Below are 19,493 nucleotides of genomic sequence, written 5' to 3'. Positions count from 1 at the left end.
TGTAGGGGACGTGCATAAGTGCACCAACGTGCCTATGATCCCTGTCCTATTGATTCTTTTTTGTTTCTTTCTTTTTTCTTATACATATCCATTTCATGTACTCATGACTATGTTTATACATATACCTGTTATCTTATAATCGCTTGACAAAAGTAATTAATTAATTAATTAGTTAGTTAGTTAATTAATTAATAAAAAATAAATAGGTTATCTAGTCCAACCCCCGCCCAAGCAGGAGACCCTACACCATTTCTGACAAATGGCAGTCCAATCTCTTCTTGAAGGTCTCAAGTGATGAAGCTCCCACAACTTCTGAGGGGAAAGCTGTTCCATTGGTTGATTGTTCTCACTGTCAGAAAGTTTCTCCTTATTTCCAGGTTGAATCTCTCCTTGTTCAGTTTCCATCCATTATTCCTTGTTCAGTTTCCATCCATTATTCCTTGCCTGGCCTTCAGGTGCTTTAGAAAATAGCTTGACCCCCTTCCTTTCTGTGGCAGCCCCTCAAATATTGGAAGACGGTTCTCCTGTCTCCCCTGGTTCTTCTCTTCACTAGACTAGCCATGCCCAGTTCCTGTAACTGTTCTTCATATGTTTTAGTCTCCAGTCCCCTAATCCTAGTTGCTCTTCTTTGCACTAGACTAGAGAACTAAAATGAAACAAAATGGAAACATACATCCAACCCTAACAACTACAGGTTGTCCTCAACTTACAACTGTTCATGGAGTGACCGTTCAAAATGGCACAGAAAAAAGTGACTTATGACCAATTTTTACACTTATGACTGTTGCAACATCCCCAAGTGATTTACATTCGGATGCTTGACAACTGACTCACATTTATGATGGGTGTAATAATAACATGGCTTCAACTGGTTCATACAGGTAGTCCTCGACTTACCACAGTTCACTTAGTCACCATTCAAAGTTACAATGGCACTGAAAAAAAGTGAGCTATGACTGTTCTTCACCCTTATGACGGTTTCAACATCCCTGTAGTCACGTGATTTACATTCGATGCTTGACAACTGACTCACATTTATGACGGGTGCGATAACTTGGCATCATGTGATCCCCCTTTTGCGACCTTCAGACGAGCAAGTCCATGGGGAAGCCAGGTTCACTTAACAACCTAATTAATTTAAAAACTGCAATGATTCACTTAACAACAGTGGTAAGAAAGATCATAAAATTGGGCAAAACTCACTTAACAAATGTCTCGCTTAGCAACATAAATGTTGGGCTCAGTTGTGGTCATAAGTCGAGGACTGCCTGTACTACTACAATAAAAAATAGTGTATTAAAAAAAGAGAGAGAAAAACCCCAGTCAATTAAATTGAACATTTAACATGTAAAAACAAATAAAAGGAGTCTTGGTGGTGCAGTGGTGAGAGTGCTACTTCTGCAGCCAGCTGCCTGCAATTTGACAGTTCAAATCCCACCAGGCTTAAGGTTGAACTTAGCCTTCCATCCTTCTGAGGTGGGTAAAATGAGGATTATGTAGGATGCATCCTGGCTGGGTGCTGCCCCTTTTCTTCTTTCTCTTCATTTCAACAACAGAATACAGCTAGTTACTTCACTTACAACATTTCCTTTAGTGACCATTCAAAGTTACAACGACACTGAAAAATGTGACCGATGACCGTTTTTCACATCCTTTGCCCCATGGTCACGTGATATGACTGTTGTTGTGTCCTGAGGTCACGTAATCAGCTTTTGCGACCTGCTGGCAAAGCAAAGTCAATGGGGAAGCCAGATTCACCTAACAACCGTGTTACTAACTTAACAACTGCAGTGATTCACTTAACAACTGTGGCAAGAAAGGTAGTCAAAGGGGGCAAAACTCACTTAACAAATGTCTCACTTAATGACAGACATCTTGGTCACGAGTTGAGACCTGTAACAGAGCTGGAAGGGACTTTAAAGGTATTCTAGTCCAAGCCCCTTCTTAGGCAGGAAACCTTAAACCATTTCAGAGAAATTGTTATCCAATCTCTTCTTTAAAAACTTCCAGTGTTGGAGCATTCACAACTTCTGGAGGCAACTCATTCCACTGAGTAATTGTGGCAACTGTCAGGAAATGTCTCCTTAGTTCTAGGTTGCTTCTCTCCTTGATTAGTTTCCATCCATGGCTTCTTGTCCTGCCTTCAGGGGCTTTGGAGAATAGCTTGGCTCCTTCTTCTTCTTTGTGGCAGCCGCTCAGATATTGAAAGATTGCCATCACGAATGAATGGAGATTACTCAGTCTATAATCAGTGGAAAGGCTTTGCCTTCAGAAGTTGTGGGTGCTTCATCATTGGATGAATCTCTTCCAAGAAGAGATCGGGTAGCCATTTGTCTGAAATGGTACAGCGTCTTCTGCTTGAGAAAGAGCTTAGACAAGATTCCTTCCAACTCTGTTGTTCTGTTATACTGTAGTTATTTAAGCTTTGTTGTGGCCAAAACATGATTTCATCAAATCGCTTTTTTTTGTTTGTGGAATCCGAAAGGAGATGCTTGTTAGTTGTGTAGTCAGGGTGGTGGTAAGTTATATTCTCAAGGTCTTCAGAGCACTCTCTTGGTACATTTCCTGCTTGCCTCCTGGAGGGTTTAAGTAACAACACTCCGACTAGGCAACAAACAAGTATCTCATTTGGGATTCCACTAACAAGGACCCAATAGCATTCTTCTCTCCCGTCAACTTTTGAGTACAAAGAAATACACACAGAGAGAAACACAGACACAGATACACACACATACACAGAGGGATGAAAGCATAGCAAGAGATTTACTGACCTCCTTTATTAAGAATTAAAGCAAGTGTCATGTTGAAGCATAAGTATTTATCATATTTATAAGCATCCATGCCACCTATCTCACTGCGACAACTCTGAGTTGCATACCCGGTCCATCTGGGGTAGTCCATCCTCATCCACCACTGAAGATATTCAAGTTCTGCAACCCACAGATCCATATGCCCAAATTATGCTCAATGCCCCCAAAATAAACCATTAAAATACAGTATATGGCCACAATTCCATACTGTGTTAGAAATTTAGAGTCCTGTGTGATTCTGGCCTACTATACTCCTACTATACGGAGGCTTGGTGAGCTGAATTTAGGAGTTTTGCAATGTCTATAGTCCTGCAGATTTTGTTGAACCCTTATTAATACGATTAATACGATTCCCTTGATTATGTTTGTGTTTCTGGAATTAGATATTTTACTAAATCAGTAAGCTGAACCCTACATCATAAAAAGAATTAAGACTGGCGAGGGAAGATAATAATTGACGAAAGGGCTTTATTGGCTGTCAGTACTAAAAGAAAGGTGGAGGAAGGGGTGAATCGGCCATTTTGGAAAAGGTAGAAAAATACATGGCAGGCAGGAAGCAGATCCTGCTCTGTAACATTAAGATCCTCTTTTGAGAAAGATACACATTTGATCATGATGCAGCTTCGTAATGAATTGCCTGACTTTGAGGGAATAGATCAATAATAAAATTTAGCAGTCTAGCCTTAAAAACAAAAGTTCCCTCCCAGAAATCATTAAGGAAATTGAAGAGTAAAAAATAACACAGCACTAAATAGCTAGTTTTTAAAGAAATCTTCCCAAAGGTCTTTTTTTTTAAAAAAAGTGACATTTTCTAATTATTTCATGGGGCTAGGAATGAGCAAAGAGGGTTAAATTTCTAGTTTGTAGTAAACCAGGGTGGGGACAGCTTAGAAACTGCAAAGACTGTTCAAAACGATCTCTCCAGATGGGAAAAAAATGAACATGAACACTATACATGTGACTCGGTGGAAGCACACATGAAGTTGTGTAACAAATGAGCAACAGTAGCAACAGTCATTCTTAATTTCACATTGCCAAAAAGAGAAGAACAAGCATTTACTGTTCAGCGTCTAATACAAGACAGTTTCCGCTATCACAAAGGGTCAATAAGTGCTTAGTTTTTAGAAAGGGAGAATAATCATACTTATACATGCTAGAATCAAAGTGCCCAGGTAGTCCTCGACTTGCAACCACAATTGAGGCCAAATGTTTTGTTGCTAAGTGAGAAAGTTGTTCAGTGAATTTTGCCCCATTTTATGACTTTTCTTGGCACAGTGGTTTAAGTGAATCATTACAGTTATTAAATTAGTAACACGGTTAAGTTAATCTGGCTTCCCCCGTTGACTTTGCTTGTCAGGTCACAAGAGATGATCCCAGGATCTTGCAATCGTCATAAATAGGAATCATTTGCCAATTTTGATCATGTGACCACGGGGAATGGGATGCTGCAATGATCATAAGTGTGGAAAACGATAAGCCCCTTTTTTCAGCAATGCTGTGACTTTGAACGGTCACTAAATGAACTGTTGTTAAATCAAGGATTTACCTGTAATCTCAAATGCAGATTATTCGTGAATTGGAAACCCCCCCTCCATAAAAATAATCATGTATATTCCTAAAAAACGAGCGTGAAGAGAATAAAAGACAAGCACATCCTTTGGGGTTTTTTAATTCCATTTAAAGACACGTTCCAAACTTCTTTTGTTTTTGCAACAGGTGATTAAATTCATACCCATTGTAAACCCATGCTCAAGGTATACAGAATAAATATCTAACACCATACACAAGGAATGAATCAACCAGGGAGTGTATCTCGCTATTGTTGTGGCCCGCCGATGGCTGGTGGAGCTGGCAGCAGTTGGACAGCAGTGAGGAGGTTGGGGAGGAACCTGGGCCAGTCCTGGAGGCTGAGGAAGGCTCGGAGGAGGGCTCTGCATCAGAGGCAGAGATGGGGCCAGGGCAGGCTGGCAGTCATCAGCTGCCTTCGAGCTCGGACAGCAGTGAGGCATGGGAGCTTCTAGAACCGGTTCCCAGCCTGTGCATGCGCAGAGCTGCCAAAAGGAAGGCACAATTAAGAACTCAGGGTCGACGTGGGAGTAAGGCCACAGGTCGACGATGAATGGCCCCCTCCTATCAGGATTAAAAGAGAAGCAAAAGGGGAGGAGGCTTTTGCAGGAAACAACTTGCTCGTCCGTCTGTTCCAGTCTCGTGAAAATTGGTCTATATAACCCAGCCCTTCCCTGTCAGCACTGAGCGTGGAATTTTACCAGGCAGCGTTCCAGGATTGATAAAGGTCTGAGGTAATTCGTATACCTTCGCAAGACTGTTTGCCAAGCCATTGGCTGATTGTGAATGAAATAAATTCACATTAATGTAATAAAAGAGGCTTTTGCCCAGACTCAGAATTGACTTAGTGCTTTTTGGGGGAGGCCTAGGACAGAAAGCTTACTTCAGCCTCTACAATTCATGGAGAAGGACTGTGTCATTTTATTTTACTCTCAATTCAGGCCCACGCATGTAACCATTAATGTGGGAAATCCCAATCCGTTTACGATAGTTTCCTACAAGGAGCTCCTGTGTTAAGTGCAATTTCTAGATCAGTGAAGGTTACTTGGCTGAGGAAAAGTTTCTTCTGGTCCCACTAATGCCGGAAGCTCATTTAAAAAAACAACAACTCTGAATCCCGGTGTGAAAAAAAAAATCTAAAAAGTCTATTTTGGGCACAGTTCTCTGCTTGGCACATTTTTAATCATCTGTTAGTCGCAGGAGGGTCCCAGAGGTCGTTGGCACGCTAGAGAGAATGAGAAAGACATCATTAAAAATCAAAAGCAGGAAAGAAACTTAGCCAAGCTGCACGGAACAGTATGAACAGAAATACAGCAAACACTTTTGTAGTTTGTATTTCCTGCCACTGAGTTCAGATATTCACCAGGGCTAACCCACATGGAAGAGTCTGACCTTTGATAGAACAAAGCAATCAATTATATCATTAAAGCTCTCTGGTGAAATATTATAATTCCTCCCAGTGTAACCCGGAAACTGAGGAGTGCTTTCCAACAATGCTCTTCTATTTAGAGCACAGGCACGAGGCTTCCTAGCTGAAATCTCCATACTTCTGTTATATTGCAACCAGCTCTCAGAATTGCTCAATGTGATGGTAAGATGGGAGAATGCCATTTCACAATGGATAGAAGACACAAGATATTTAAAACAAACCTGATAGCCAAATATCTAGGAGTAACCTTAGATTCCCAAGGACAGATTAGATATCTGAAGATGTGGCTTTTGACTTTTCTGGCTGCCCAGTTTTATCTCTAAAGATATTCTCAAAATCTTGGATCTGGCTGGATCCTTTAAAGGACTTCGCAAGAGGAATGTAGAATAACAATGGTACAGAGACACGTGAGTGGGCTTTTGAGACTCTGAAATGTTTAACCCACTGATCCCCTTGTTCAAATGTGCAAGATATCTCTAAACGGGTGTTTCCCAACCTTGGCAACTATTAAGATACGTAGACTTCTACTGCCAGCATGCTGGCTGCGAAATTCTGGGAGCATCTGAACCAGATTCAGAAATCCTGTGTTCCTATTATCAGCATTTCAACTTGGGTTCTTTGGAAGGGAAAAAATAAATCCAGGGGTGGGATTCAAAATTTTTAACAACCGATTCTGTGGGCGTGGCTTGGTGGTCATGTGACTGGGTGGACGTGGCTTGGTGGTCATATTATTGGCTGGGTGTGGCCAACTCAATATCACTCACATCGAGGCACACATCCCTCGCCTGGCCTCTCATGACTGTGGGGATGCTGCAACAGTTGTGTGAAAAATGGTCATAAGTCACTTTTTTCAGTGTCATAGTAACTTTGAATGGTCACTCCACACAAGCAAAGTACCAGTAAAAGAGGGGAAAAAAACTCCAGAGAAGTTCCTGAGACAGGAAGTCTAGTCCTGCCAAGAATGTAATAAGGGTTAACGGAGAAGCAATTTCTGTGAGCAACACCAGAATGTTTCCTTCCTGCCTTCCTTACAGGATTAGGCCAGTAATTTCTTCTAACAACCGGTTCTCCGAACTGCTTAGAATGTTAACAACCGATTCTAGCGAATAGGTGCGAACTGGTAGAATCCCACCTCTGAATAAATCCTATTATTATGTTTCTGAGAAGATCAAAATTCTAAAGGGTGTACAGATAGTCAGTGGTGAGATTCAACCAGTCCGGTGAGTATATGATTTGCGTGCACAGCATTTGAAAACCGCTATTTTCAGCTCTAAAACGTACCTTCTACTGCAGCCCTGGTGAGCAAAACAACTGATTCGCATGGCAATTTGCTGTGCTGTGCGAATCAGCTGCGCTGCAAAAAACGGAAATATAGGACAGACTAGAGCAGGGGCATGGCTAACTGATCGCTGGAACTACCGGTCCGCTTGAACCAGTCCGAACCGGCTAAATCCCACCCCTGCAGATAGTTCTCGACATATAACCACATTCTGGACCAGAATTTCCATTGCTAAGCAAGGGGATTACGAAGTGAGTTGTGTGCCTGATTTTATGACATTTTTTTTTGGTCAGTTAAGTGAATCACTAGTTTCCAACTAAATTATGTATTATGCAAATCCAGCTTCGCCATGGAGACTGCTTGTCAGAAGTCAACTGGGAAGGTTACAAACGGTAATCACATGAACCCAGGATGCTACAACTCAATCAACCAACTCAATACGATGGTTACCAAATGTCTGGATTTTGATCATGCGATTGTGGAGATACCGCGACAGTTGTATGCACGAGGATTGGTTGCCAGTCACTTTTTTTTTCTCAAGGTGGCTGTAACTTCAGTCGCCAAACGAATTGATGTCGGATTGCCTGTGTGTTCCTGGAAGCCATAAATAGAAGAGAACGGAGACAAGAAAGAGAAGAAAAAGGAATCTAATACCAGTCAACCAGCTGGGCTCCAATGATGTCGTGAATATGGTAGGGAAGGCCCAGTTTCACAGCATTGGGCGCTTGACGGCTCTGCAAATCAGACAGGAGGACTTCCTTGTATTTGGATTTCTGGATCATCCCCAAGACGGCTTTCCTTCCTGGGAAGAGAAAAATGGTCAGCAAGCCGCTCCTGTCAGAGCTGCCATCATACTTTTGCTGTCAGACTGCTATGCACTTTTTTGGGGGTGTGGGGGGGAGCTGGATGGGAAAGGAGACTACTACCAAATCCTCGTGCCTTCTGGAGGCACCATCTCTAGGGTCAAACCCTGGGAATGGAATACAACGGTTCACCAACCAACCAGCCCTCCGTTGAAGAGACTGCTCCAAAAACGATGTATGCAAATATAATTGGAGAAGAACGGAATAGGGGAGGAGAGGAAGTGGACGGGGGAAAGTTTAACAGGGAGGCACCGGAAGTTCAGTTCTGGCTTTGCCATTCTTTAATCCACTTGGCTTTTATTAAAAGTATAGCTCTCACCACAAATGGAGTCTTTTTTTGCGGGGGGGATAAGGGACCAAGTCAGGGCAGGTCTGACAAATGGAGTTCAAGACTGGACATCCTGCACTGGATAAGGTAATGGAGAACTTTTCTTCTTCTTCTCCTTCTCGTCCCTATTCCTCTTCCTCCTCTCTCTTTCTCCCCCCTCCCCTTCTTTCCAATTCTTCCAATTTCTTCTTAATTTAGTTTGCCAAGAACAAACCCTCAAATGAAAGAGCCACGCTAAATTGTAATGGTTTCATGAATTTAAAATGCAAAGAAGTTTCTACTACTCCCCCCAAAAACCCCGAAATATATTTGCTGGTTCTGGATGCGAATTTGGGACTTGCTTAATCTAGTGAAATCTTGCAGGTTTCAAAGTTTCAGGCTCGGAGTGATAATGTGATTTGTTTATTTGCTTCTTAGCATCGTGTGTGAGTTCAGCCAACAAACTGCAACTATTGCTTAGCTGCACATTGTGCGAACAGACACACCTTTGATGAAGCATTTGATGAAGCGGCCTGCTCCAGGCACAGCGAGCCACCAGCTCCCGGCATCACGGACAGTCAAGACTCCAGCATTCACCAGCTGCCTGAAGAAAAGGCAGAAAGGGGAAAAGTTGTGAATCCATTGTGATTTATTCCACGACCAACTATATTGATTTGTGAGGTAATGCTTTCTGCCTTTTCAGACAAGCAGTCAATGGGGAAGCCAAATTCCCTTCACCACCATATTACTGCCTTTAACAATGGAGCAATTCACTTAACAACTGTGGCAAAAAAGCTTGTAAAATGAGGCAAACCTCACTTAACAATTATCTTGCTTAGCAACAGAAATTTTGGGCTTAATTGTGGCCATAAGTCAAGGACTACCTGTTCAGAAGACTATTCTTCTTTGATCTTGGGCTCGATTGATTAGATTGATTTGTTGTCATAGAAATGGCTAGTTTATATTATTATGGAAAAGTAAAAAGTTGAGGTTCGATATTACTGCTTTATTCTACCTCAACAGAGGTAGTTGGAAGTCAGTGTTTTATTTTTTTCTTTTCTCTCTCCCCTCCTCGCTTTTCTTTCTCCTTCTCCCTACTGTGTCCTACTATTTGCTTTTGTGCTTTTGTATTTTATTCTATAATGTTGTAAGTCAGAAAAAAAAAAGGGAAGACGACTATCCTGGTATGAGTTGTCAAACAACATCCCAAGGTATCTAATTAGCCACTGTGGGAAACGGGACCCTGAATGAGAGAAGACTAAGACTTGATCCTGTGAGATTTAAGTTCCCCTAAAGCTTGCCTTTTGTAACATGAGAATGCGTGCATTCTCAGAAAGCAGAGGCGCTTATTGGTCTTTAAATCACAAGCAAAACTCATGCAGTGGTGTTTCTTAACTATGGCAGCTTTAAAGATGGGTGGACTTCAACTCCCAGAATTCCCCAGCCAACAGACACACAACGAATGAGCTTAATTTGGAGAAAAGGCCGGCAGAGCAAACAGTGAAAGGAGGGGGAAAAAAATAGTTACGGAACAGCAGGAAAATTGACAGCCTCAGGGACTCCTCGTCTGCTTACGTGATTTCTGTGTCCCTAAAGCCAAAGTCTCTCAACATCGTTTTCTTGTCAAAACTGATGTTGGGGCAGGAGGTAAGGACCGAATCTAAAAACTTCTTCACCGTCCCGGCGAACTCCTTCCCCGATATAAATTCTTGCACCTGAGACAAAAACAATAAGAGCGTCATTATCAGCTTGCTGGCCCTGCGGCTCTTCTCCTCGGTCCATGCCCCTCTTTGGCAGAAGCCAACCTTAGATATGTAGCTGTCCGTGAATGCCACCACAAAAAAATCCGCTTCGAAACCGTGCTGAAACATTCGGATCCGGCCCTCATTTTTCAGCTGGCTCTATAGAAAGAAGAAGAGTTTCTCAATTCATTTCCAGAAGCAGATACGGCACGCGAATTTTGAAGACGAGGCAAAGCAGAACATAAAATAGGCTTTTCGAAGAAGCTCCTGCATTGGCTAACATGGCAGAGAGAAACCACAATTATCTATAGCCAACAGAAATTAAAACAGACTAAAGTTGGTTTTATAGTTGAGTTCATGTTGTTGGAGTTCTGAATTTTTTTAAAGATTCCCTCAGTACGCTGAACCCAAAGGTTTGGCTTGCAAGGCAGAGCTATCTACATACATACATACATACATACATACATACATACATACATACATACATACTGTTAGGGATACACTCTAGCAGAATCTGCACGGCAGTCAGGCAGGCAGGCAGGCAAATATGTGAGATAAACGTTTTTGTAGCTTACACTCAGAAAACAGATATACTGTACTAGTTAAATTGTTTATTCCAGTAAGAATTTTAGCATAGTCAAAACAGTCCATATATCATTCACTAGTTCAGTCCGTCCGGGGATTATTCAGTTGCAAAGTCCAGTGTCGAAAAAGAGAGATCAGTAAACTTACAATTATCAGTCCAGTAATATATCTTCTCGCAGTAGAGATATGAAGAAGTCAAACCTCCTTTCTTCCTTCAGCAGCAGGGAACACGCAGTTAGCAAACCATCAATCAGGCAATCCAGCAGGTTCTCTTGCTCCCTCTTATGGCGGTTTCACAACCGCACCCAAAATTACATGCTTTGCAGTTTAAAGTGACACACACTTAAACTTACTATCATAGTTTATATATATTATTTTACCCAAACTACGTTAGGTAACCTTGTTATTCCTAACACATACATACATACATACATAAAAAAAATCCAAAAGGAAAATTAAAGCTAAGCAAACCTAGGATATGCTGCAGTTGTGGTTCTTGGTCTTTTAACCGACCTGGTTTAATGAGCTTTATGAATCCACTATTGTGATAAAAGTAGTTTGGGTACCCTTCCTTTTTCTGGAAGAAATATGCCTTTTCTTGAAGGCCGGTATCTTCGAAGGTTTATTTCACTGTGATACTGAAAAGTGAGTGAGGGAAAGGGCGATCGTCAATTAAAGTTAATTTCCCTTCACTATATTAGAAAACCAAGAACTGCTTATCTGGGGGGTGTCTCACTTCTCTCCCTTCCAGGCTGAATTGGCAGGTGGAGGAAGAAGAGGTGGACATGAACCCGATGAAGGGCAGTATCAGGACAGCAACAGTACTTACACTTATATACTGCTTTACAGTGTTTCACTGCCCTCTCTTAAGCGATTTTCAGAGTCAGCATATTGTCCCCCAACAAACTGAGTCCTCGTTTTACACACACTGAAAGGATGGGAGGTTGAGTCAACTTTGAGCCTGAGGAGAGGGTTGTTATGGGGAAAATAGGAGGAGGGAGGGATGTTGAATAGGTTCACCACCTTGTAAAGGTAAAGGTTCCCCTTGCATATATGTGCTAGTCGTTTCTGACTCTAGGGGGGGGGGGCGGTGCTCATCTCTGTTACAAAGCCGAAGACGCTGTCTGTTGGGTATATGGATACACCAACTAGATTTGGGTGAATAAATATGTAAACCGAGGTTTAAGTGTTTGTAGCTTTAAGCACAAAACTGCAATGTCATTAAGGGTGCGGTTGCAAGCAGCAATAAAGGCAGTAAGAGAAATGTAACAGTCCTGGCTGCTGTAGTTGCTGGCTGCTGTGGTTGCTGGCTGCTGTGGTTGCTGGCTGCTGTGGTTCCTGGCTGTTTTTCCCTGGCTGTTCTGGTTACTGCTCCTGGTCTAGTCTTACTGCTCTCTGCTTACTGCTGGATACCGTTTCTACTGAACAAAAGGACTATTTGAGCTGATGAGCTGGTGAGCTGATATCCTGTGTATACTCAGCATTGTATTCGAGAGAAAGGTATCGGGAGGAGAAGATTTACAAGCAGATTAGGACATACTGATTAGTTAATGAACTCAGTTACTGGATGGATATATTTGTGTATGGCTTATGGACTGATTGACAATGCTTAAACTCTGAATGCATTAAATAACTATTTAAAACAACAAACAGTGTTTTTGTCTCCAGTGTGTGTATACTCTTGGGCCCAGCCTCTCTCATTTGGCTGCCTGGCTTGACTGCTACTGCATACTCTGCTTGGGGGTTTATCCCCAAACACTAACACTGTCCGAAGACGTCTCCGTGGTCATGTGGCCGGCATGACTAAACACCGAAGGCGCACGGAACGCTGTTTCCTTCCCACCAAAGTGGTCCCTATTTTTCTACTTGCATTTTTACAGGCTTTCGAACTGCTAGGCTGGCAGAAGCTGGGACAGGAGCTCACTCCGTTATGTGGCACTAGGGATTCAAACTGCCAACCTTTCTGCTCGCCAAGCTCAGCCACTGAGCCACCGTATCTCCTCACCACCTTATTTGTAAAAATAATACAGGCGGGATACAAATAAATGAAAAATAAATACAAATATATTCTGGGCGCTACCAGGGAAGAGCCATCTTGATTTTTTTTTTCTCTCACACAAACTATCTGAACTGAATTGTCTCTTGCTTCTCTGTAATTTACTCCCTCCCTCCTGGGATTCCAGACTACATTCCCTCACAGAATCTAGAAGCAGGACTATTTAATAACATTTTACCGTATTTCCCCATGTATAAGCACCCCCTTTGTATAAGCCACCCCCCCCCCAATTTTTGGACTGTGAAGTTTTGAAAAAAATATTTTATTAGAGAAACAAGTTATGAAGAAAGAAAATTTACAAAGAAACAAAATTCGATGTCCAGATCTACAACTTCGGTCATGACGCCGAAAGCGGTGCGGGCGACGCTAGCAATCTACGCATCGGAACGAGAGTAGGAACGAAGCATTCAGGCCGATGCCTAGCGTATGCATTTCTATCGCGTACTCGCACTCGTAATCGTATCATCACTTACAATTTTTACAAAAAGGTATAGCATACTGCTGGAAAACCAGTTTATTCCTACTTTATTATTTTATGCATTTTTCACGTATAAAAAGTGTACCTGCTTTGTATATGCCACCCCCCTACTTTTTGGGCTTGAAAATTTTGGAAAAAAGGGGTGGCTTATACATGGGGAAATACGGTAACTGTTTTTATGACTGTGAGGTGTTGAGACTGCTGTCCGCTCTTTGGAAAAAAGCAACTGCAGTCGGGCAGAAATGCCTCCCACCCGACACTTCCCTCAAGCATTCATACATTATCTGCACAGCTTGGCTAACCAGTATTCAAACTGGTCTTGCAGCTGCCTGTATTAATTGAACCACACCTTAGTAGTTGTAAGAATATGCTGACATCCAGAGACAGCCCCGCCTCACCCGGATGTTTAGCTTAGAAAAACAAATGCTAAGATAGAGTGGGAAGGGATGTGGAGGAGGAAAATCGATAAGCGAATGGCATAGAGACAAAGAGGCTGAAGTGATGCCTGGAGAGTGTCACCTAGGACCAGCAGGTCTCCTACAGGGCAGGGGTGGGATGCAAATATTTTTACTACCGGCTAGGTGGGCATGGCCATGTGACTGAGTGGGCGTAGCTTCTTTTTTTTCAGCAGCAACCCGCCCCCCCGCGCCCCTTTTTTTGCCCCCCTCCGCTCCGTTTTTGCTCCCAGGAGGCTTCCCTGAGGCGCCGGAGGCAAAGAACAGAGCCGGGGGGAGGCAGGGGACACAAGAAGTATCCCCCCCCACCGGGTGCCCCTTTTTGCTTCCTGGGCCTCAGGAAATCCTCCTGCGTGAAGCAGTAAGACAGCGAGGGGGATCCTGGCACAGCTGATCGTCGGAACAGCTGATCATTGGGAGGAAGGAAAAAAAAAGGAATACTGGTTCAGCCGAACCAGTAGCTGTTTTTAAACTACCAGGCCGAACCTGTAGAATACCACCACTACTACAGGGCCACAAGCTATAATGAGTAGCATATCCTGGTGACAGAATCACGGAGTTGGAAGGGACCTTGGAGGTCTTCTAGTCCAACCCCCTCCCTGCTCAAGCAGGAAACCCTATACTGAGGGCATCAAACGGGCGGCCCGTGGGCCGGCGGCATCACGCGCAGGCCACGCCCACCCCAGCTCTGTGAAGGAGAAAAATATCACGTGACAGCAACATGACGCAGCAAGTTTGCCACCCATGCCCTATACCATTTCAGACAAATGGCGGAAGTCCTGACTGGAGCTCGGAGCTTTGCTAAGAGCCTAGTAGCAACTGAGAACAACCACGCCGAATCTCATCCAGGATCTCATCCCAAAGAGAGTAAAAACTCTAGAAGGTTGTTATGTTAGTTTACAGATTAATAGGCTTTTGCCTCGACTAAATGTTAAAGGACTAAATATTAAAGGTATATTTAGAAAGGTGGAGAACATTAGCCTGTTGTTGCGGAAGGTGTGTGTGTGGGGGGGGGGGGGGGTGCCTTCAAAAAAGTATTGTGTACAGATTTACTAGGGTGTGATGCATCCAGGCCTTGGAAAGCAAAGAACCTTCACAATAATTTTTGTTCTGAATTTATGAGAGATTTGGGTATCTAGCAGAATATCAAGTCAAATAAATACAGGTGGTCCTTGACCACAATTGGCACTAGGATTTCTATTCCTGAGCAAAGCGGTGGCTAAGTGAACCACACATTATTTTATGACTTTTTGCCATTGTTAAGAGAATCAGTGCAGTTGTTAAGAGGATCACATGGTCATTAAGCGAATCCACCTTCCTCCATTGACTTTGGCTGTTGGGAAGGTCTCAGATAGTGATCTTGTGATCCTGGAACCCGGCAACTGTCGTATATACATGCCAGCTGCCAAGTGCCCAAGTTTGTAGTACGTGACTATCGGGATGCTGCAGTACACGTAGTCCTCAACTTACACCAGTTCATTTAGTGACCATTCCTAGTTACAACCACACTAAAAAAAAGTGACATGACCGTTTTTCACACTTGTGACCAAGTAGCATCCCCCGTAGTCATGTAATCAAAATTCAGATGTTTGGCAATTGGTTCATATTTACGACGGTTGCGGTGTTCCAGGGGGTCACACGATCCCCTTTTGCGACCTTCTGACAAGCAAAGTCAATGGGGAAGCCAGATTCACTTCACAACCGTGTTGCTAACTTAACAACTGTGATGATTCACTTAACAACTGGGGCAGGAAAGATCATAAAATGGGGCAAAACTCACTTAACAAACGTTTGACTTAGCAACATAAATGTTGAGCTTGATTGTGGTCATAAGCCGAGGACTACCTGTATTCAGAAGTGTGGGGACTGGTTGTAAGTCACTTCTTTCAATGTCACTGTTAAGTTCAAACAGTGCCTAAATTAATAGTTGTAAGTCAAGGACTGCCTGCATTCTTGACAATGGACACAAATTAAAGCTATCGGAACAGCAGCAGCTCTGGGAGAGATGAAGAGTCAAGATGGAAGTTGCAGCAATGCAATCAAAATCTCATCACTTTTGTACATGCATGTGATTATATGTATATATATATATATAGGTTTTCTTAAGTTTTCGCGGGTACTTACATGTATGGCATTCAGCTTTGCTCAGGTATTTTCCCATGTCATTGTAGTTGTGCTTTTAAAGTTGTAGCAACATTTCAGCAGAACCTCATCTGCCATCATCAGGCACAATACAATACAGAAGCCTGATGATGGCAGATGAGATTCTGCCGAAACGTTGCTACAACTTTAAAAGCACAACTACAATGACGTGGGAAAATACCCGAACAAAGCTGAATGCCATACATATACCATATACATATACCTACACATATACATACATACATAGATACATAGATACATACATACCCACACCAACACCAAACAGCACCAGTTTGATGGGAGCAACACAAGAACCATTGGCCACACTACCACCCACCAAACTCATAAGTTCATCGAAGCCTGGCACTCCACAAGCAATTCCATCAACACATTGACCTATAACCAGCCTACGAACTCCTCAGAATCCAAGCCAACCACAGACGACGCCAACCCTCAGCCAATTCATGCAATTCCCACCCACCACCTGACACACACACACCAGCAGTTCACCTCCCAATGACCCTGACCTGAGGTAATCTCCTTATCACAAGAGCAATGGTGGGATTCAAAAATTTTTATTACCGGTTCTGTGGGCGTGGCTTGGTGGGCCTGACAGGGGAAGGATACTGCAAAAACCCCATTCCCTCCCCACCCAACTAACCTCCTTTCCAGCTCCATTCTCCTGTGCAGGGCAACAAAAGAAGACCCAACGGATCAGCTGGGACTCAGGAGGCAGAGAATAGATGGGGGCGGGGCCAGTCAGAGGTGGTATTCTGAAATACTCAAAATTTCCGCTACCGGTTCTCCAGAACTGGTCAGAACCTGCTGAATACCACCTCTGCACAAGAGCCATCACAACACTCACTAAGGACTCACAGCTGATTCATCACAAGACCTCCACTTGACACACCCACACTTGAAACCCTTATAAACAGAGAAACATTGACATCCCGTAAACTCTGCTGAAGATGTTGTACTGAAGATGTTGTACACATGTTGTACTCTGGCAATAATAATGATGATGATGATGATGTTACCTAGCCTTGTAATGAAACGTTTGGAAACCAACCCGAAATGTTTGGAGAACAAATCTTTACTTACACACACACACACACACACACACACACACACACAGAGTGGACGGGGCTTTGGTTGGACTGCTGTGACCACCATCTTGGTTCTGTTAGCTCGCTGCTGATGTTTGCCATATCCCAACCAGGGAGGAGTTTACTTACCAGATACCTGTCCACCACCGTTCGATCTTTGACAAGACTGTAGATCTGATGCCTCAGAATCAAAGGCGGCAGGGAATCTTCAAATACTTTACGAGGGAAGAGAGATACCAGATTCTGAAGAGCAGCTTCGACTGCCGCGGGGCCGTCTGAGAAAAGGAATAGCTAAGATGAGAACGGAGACGTCTCACCGTTTAAGCATTTCCATAAAGACCCCCTTGGACTCCATTTAGAAACTCCTTCCTTTTTTCATTCACCTGCCCCGTATCAGGTATTTCGTGCAAAGTGCATTTCACTCTTTCTCACCCTGTCCAGAAGACTCAGATCCGTCACTCGGAGCAGGCCATCGCTTCTTGGCCTTGAAACTATCAGAAAGGAGTTGGTGTTTCCGCTTCATAGGGCTGGAGAGAGAGAGAAACCGAAGCCTTATTTTTTAGAATTTTTTTTTTACAACAAAAACAACAAATAAAACCATCTTTCAATTTTACAGTGTGTTGGTTGGATACATATATCTTGTGTGCATGCTAGGATTGTTGTACATTTCTTATTTAGTTATATTCACAATTTATCCTAATCAACATTCTATACCATATTGTTCCATTATTATATTATCATTAAAGTTTAATTTCCATTCTAGGTTATCTTTCAAAAACAAATCTCAATACTTAAACTTACATTCATGTTATTACTTATTCACAAATAATCAATTATATGATATTATTTCTGTGCCAACTCAGAAAGCTCAAACTGCCCAAGGAGCTGCTGCTGATCCAGTTCTACAGAGAAATTATTGAGTCTGCCATCTGCACCTTTATAACTTTCTGGTTTGGGTCTGCAACCCAACAGGACAGACACAGACTTCAGAGGATAATTAGGACTGCAGAAAAAACAATTGCTACCAACCTGCCTTCATTCGAGGACCTGTATACTGCACGAGTCAAAAAGAGGGCTGTGAAAATATTTACAGATCCCTCACATCCCGAACATAAACTGTTTCAACTCCTTCCCTCAAAACGATGCCACACTATGACTTATTTAAACTCATGATACCAACTCCACACGAGTGATAATACATTTTACTCCTTTCTGACTCTCCCTCAGGTGACTCAGCTCCAAAACGTTTCTCCAGCAAAAGCTTTCATCTAAATCTAAGGAGAAATTTCCGGACAGAACAATTAATCAGTGGAACAAATTGCCTCCACACGTTATGAATACTCCAACACTGGAAGTTTTTAAAGAAGAGCTTGGACAACCACTTGTCTGAAATGATATAGGGTTTCCTAGAGTTTCCTGAGCCGGAGGTTGGACTAGAAGACCTCCAAGGTCCCTTCCAACTGATATTCTATTCTATTTCACAAGCAACGCAACTAAGCATCATCTCTGTTTTTTCTTTCTGGCTGCTACCTACCTATCCACCTTTCACCTCCGAACTCCTCCCTATCTCCAAATTACACATTTTCTCCCTGAATCATAAAACCCATTGATTTCACTTCGAATTGAGGCTTCATTACGCCTTTCCTACCCCTCTCAGTTCTCACTCGAGTCGTCTCGCTTCTTGGTCGTCGGCAACAGATGACGTAACGCCGTTTGAAGAGTTTTTTTGCGGCCTCCCTTCGTCTTTGGAGTAGGCGGGAGAAAAATAGCTTGACTGGCAGATGGAAAGCCCAATGGCTTCCTCGTCCGGCTAAATGGCCCTCTTTAAAAGGAAGAAAGGCGGGCTTGGCCGTTATTCTAATCTAGACGGTTGTTTCTTGAGGTTTTGTCCCTCAAAATCCCAATTTTTATAACTTAAAAATTATGGAGAAACCCCCCCCCCCAAGAGTTTCTGCTTATGCGGGTTATGTTTATTGATGTTTACCACATTAGAACTGACACATTTGTAGAATTTATTTAATTGTGTGAAAATATTAAACCTATTCAATATTAATATACATATTTTTCATGAAACTGTAATTTTTAACAATTAGAAATAATGAAAGTGACACTTCAAAACTTTTGCAAAATGTCTTCAATATCTGGCAAAAAAAATAATAATTAAATTTTGCAGACCCTTAAGAGACTTCTGAGGTTCTTGGAACAGACTTTTAGAAACACTGATTTAGATCAGTCTTTTCCAACCCTGGCAATTTTAAGACAGTGGTTGGAGAATTCTGGGAGTTGAGGTCCACCCAACTTAAAGTTGCCAAGGTTGAAAAACAATGATTTCAGACTATAGGAAAGACAGACTGGGCTGGAAAAATATGGATGGCTCTGAGATGAGGGTCAAGATTGGTAGTGTGATTGGTGATCACCATGCAGTGATAATTTAGATTAGATTAGATTAGATTAACAGAATTGGAAGGGACTTTATAGGTCATCTAGTCCAACCCCCCGCCCAAGCAGGAGACCCTACACCATTTCTGACAAATGGCAGTCCAATCTCTTCTTGAAAGTCTCAAGTGATGGCACTCCCACAACTACTGAGGACAAGCTGCTCCATTTGTTGATTGTTCTCACTGCCAGAAACTTCCTCCTTATTTCTAGGTTGAATCTCTTCTTGATCATTTTCC

At 42.7% G+C, this 19,493-nt stretch overlaps 1 protein-coding gene across 4 annotated transcripts; it reads right to left on the bottom strand.

The window, feature by feature from the left end:
- Positions 1–4,466: 4,466 nt before the first annotated feature.
- On the bottom strand, positions 4,467–18,505 carry WHR1 (winged helix repair factor 1). Of its 4 annotated transcripts, none has more exons than XM_087923294.1 (8): positions 17,910–18,505; positions 17,251–17,345; positions 16,948–17,093; positions 10,060–10,155; positions 9,830–9,969; positions 8,761–8,858; positions 7,739–7,886; positions 4,467–5,601 (listed from the first exon to the last, which is right to left on the bottom strand). In XM_087923294.1, exons 2-8 carry the CDS (start codon positions 17,339–17,341, stop codon positions 5,556–5,558), a joined length of 765 nt encoding a protein of 254 aa, XP_087779420.1. In that variant the 5' UTR covers positions 17,342–17,345; positions 17,910–18,505; the 3' UTR covers positions 4,467–5,555. The 4 variants fall into 4 exon arrangements, with proteins under 4 accessions (XP_087779420.1, XP_087779419.1, XP_087779421.1 ...); XM_087923293.1 differs by having other exon boundaries at positions 18,353–18,505; XM_087923295.1 differs by having other exon boundaries at positions 18,435–18,505.
- Between the last annotated feature and the right edge of the window lie 988 nt (positions 18,506–19,493).

This window comes from Pseudonaja textilis, chromosome 2, assembly GCF_049901715.1.
Source record: "Pseudonaja textilis isolate UNSWEBS1 chromosome 2, rPseTex1.2, whole genome shotgun sequence".
NCBI lineage: Eukaryota > Metazoa > Chordata > Lepidosauria > Squamata > Elapidae > Pseudonaja > Pseudonaja textilis.
Note: the sequence above shows the minus strand (reverse complement) of the source record. Positions and strands in the feature narration are given on the sequence as shown.

What these genes read in the sequence shown, in the direction of transcription:
- WHR1 (XM_087923294.1), bottom strand. Translation starts at nt 17,341, where the DNA reads ATGAAGCGGAAACACCAACTCCTTTCTGATAGTTTCAAGGCCAAGAAG. An exon ending in ATCTGAGTCTTCTGGACAGG is followed by an intron (nt 17,094 to 17,250) that starts GTGAGAAAGAGT and finishes TCCTTTTCTCAG; the next exon opens with ACGGCCCCGCGGCAGTCGAA. An exon ending in CGGTGGTGGACAGGTATCTG is followed by an intron (nt 10,156 to 16,947) that starts GTAAGTAAACTC and finishes TTCTTTCTATAG; the next exon opens with AGCCAGCTGAAAAATGAGGG.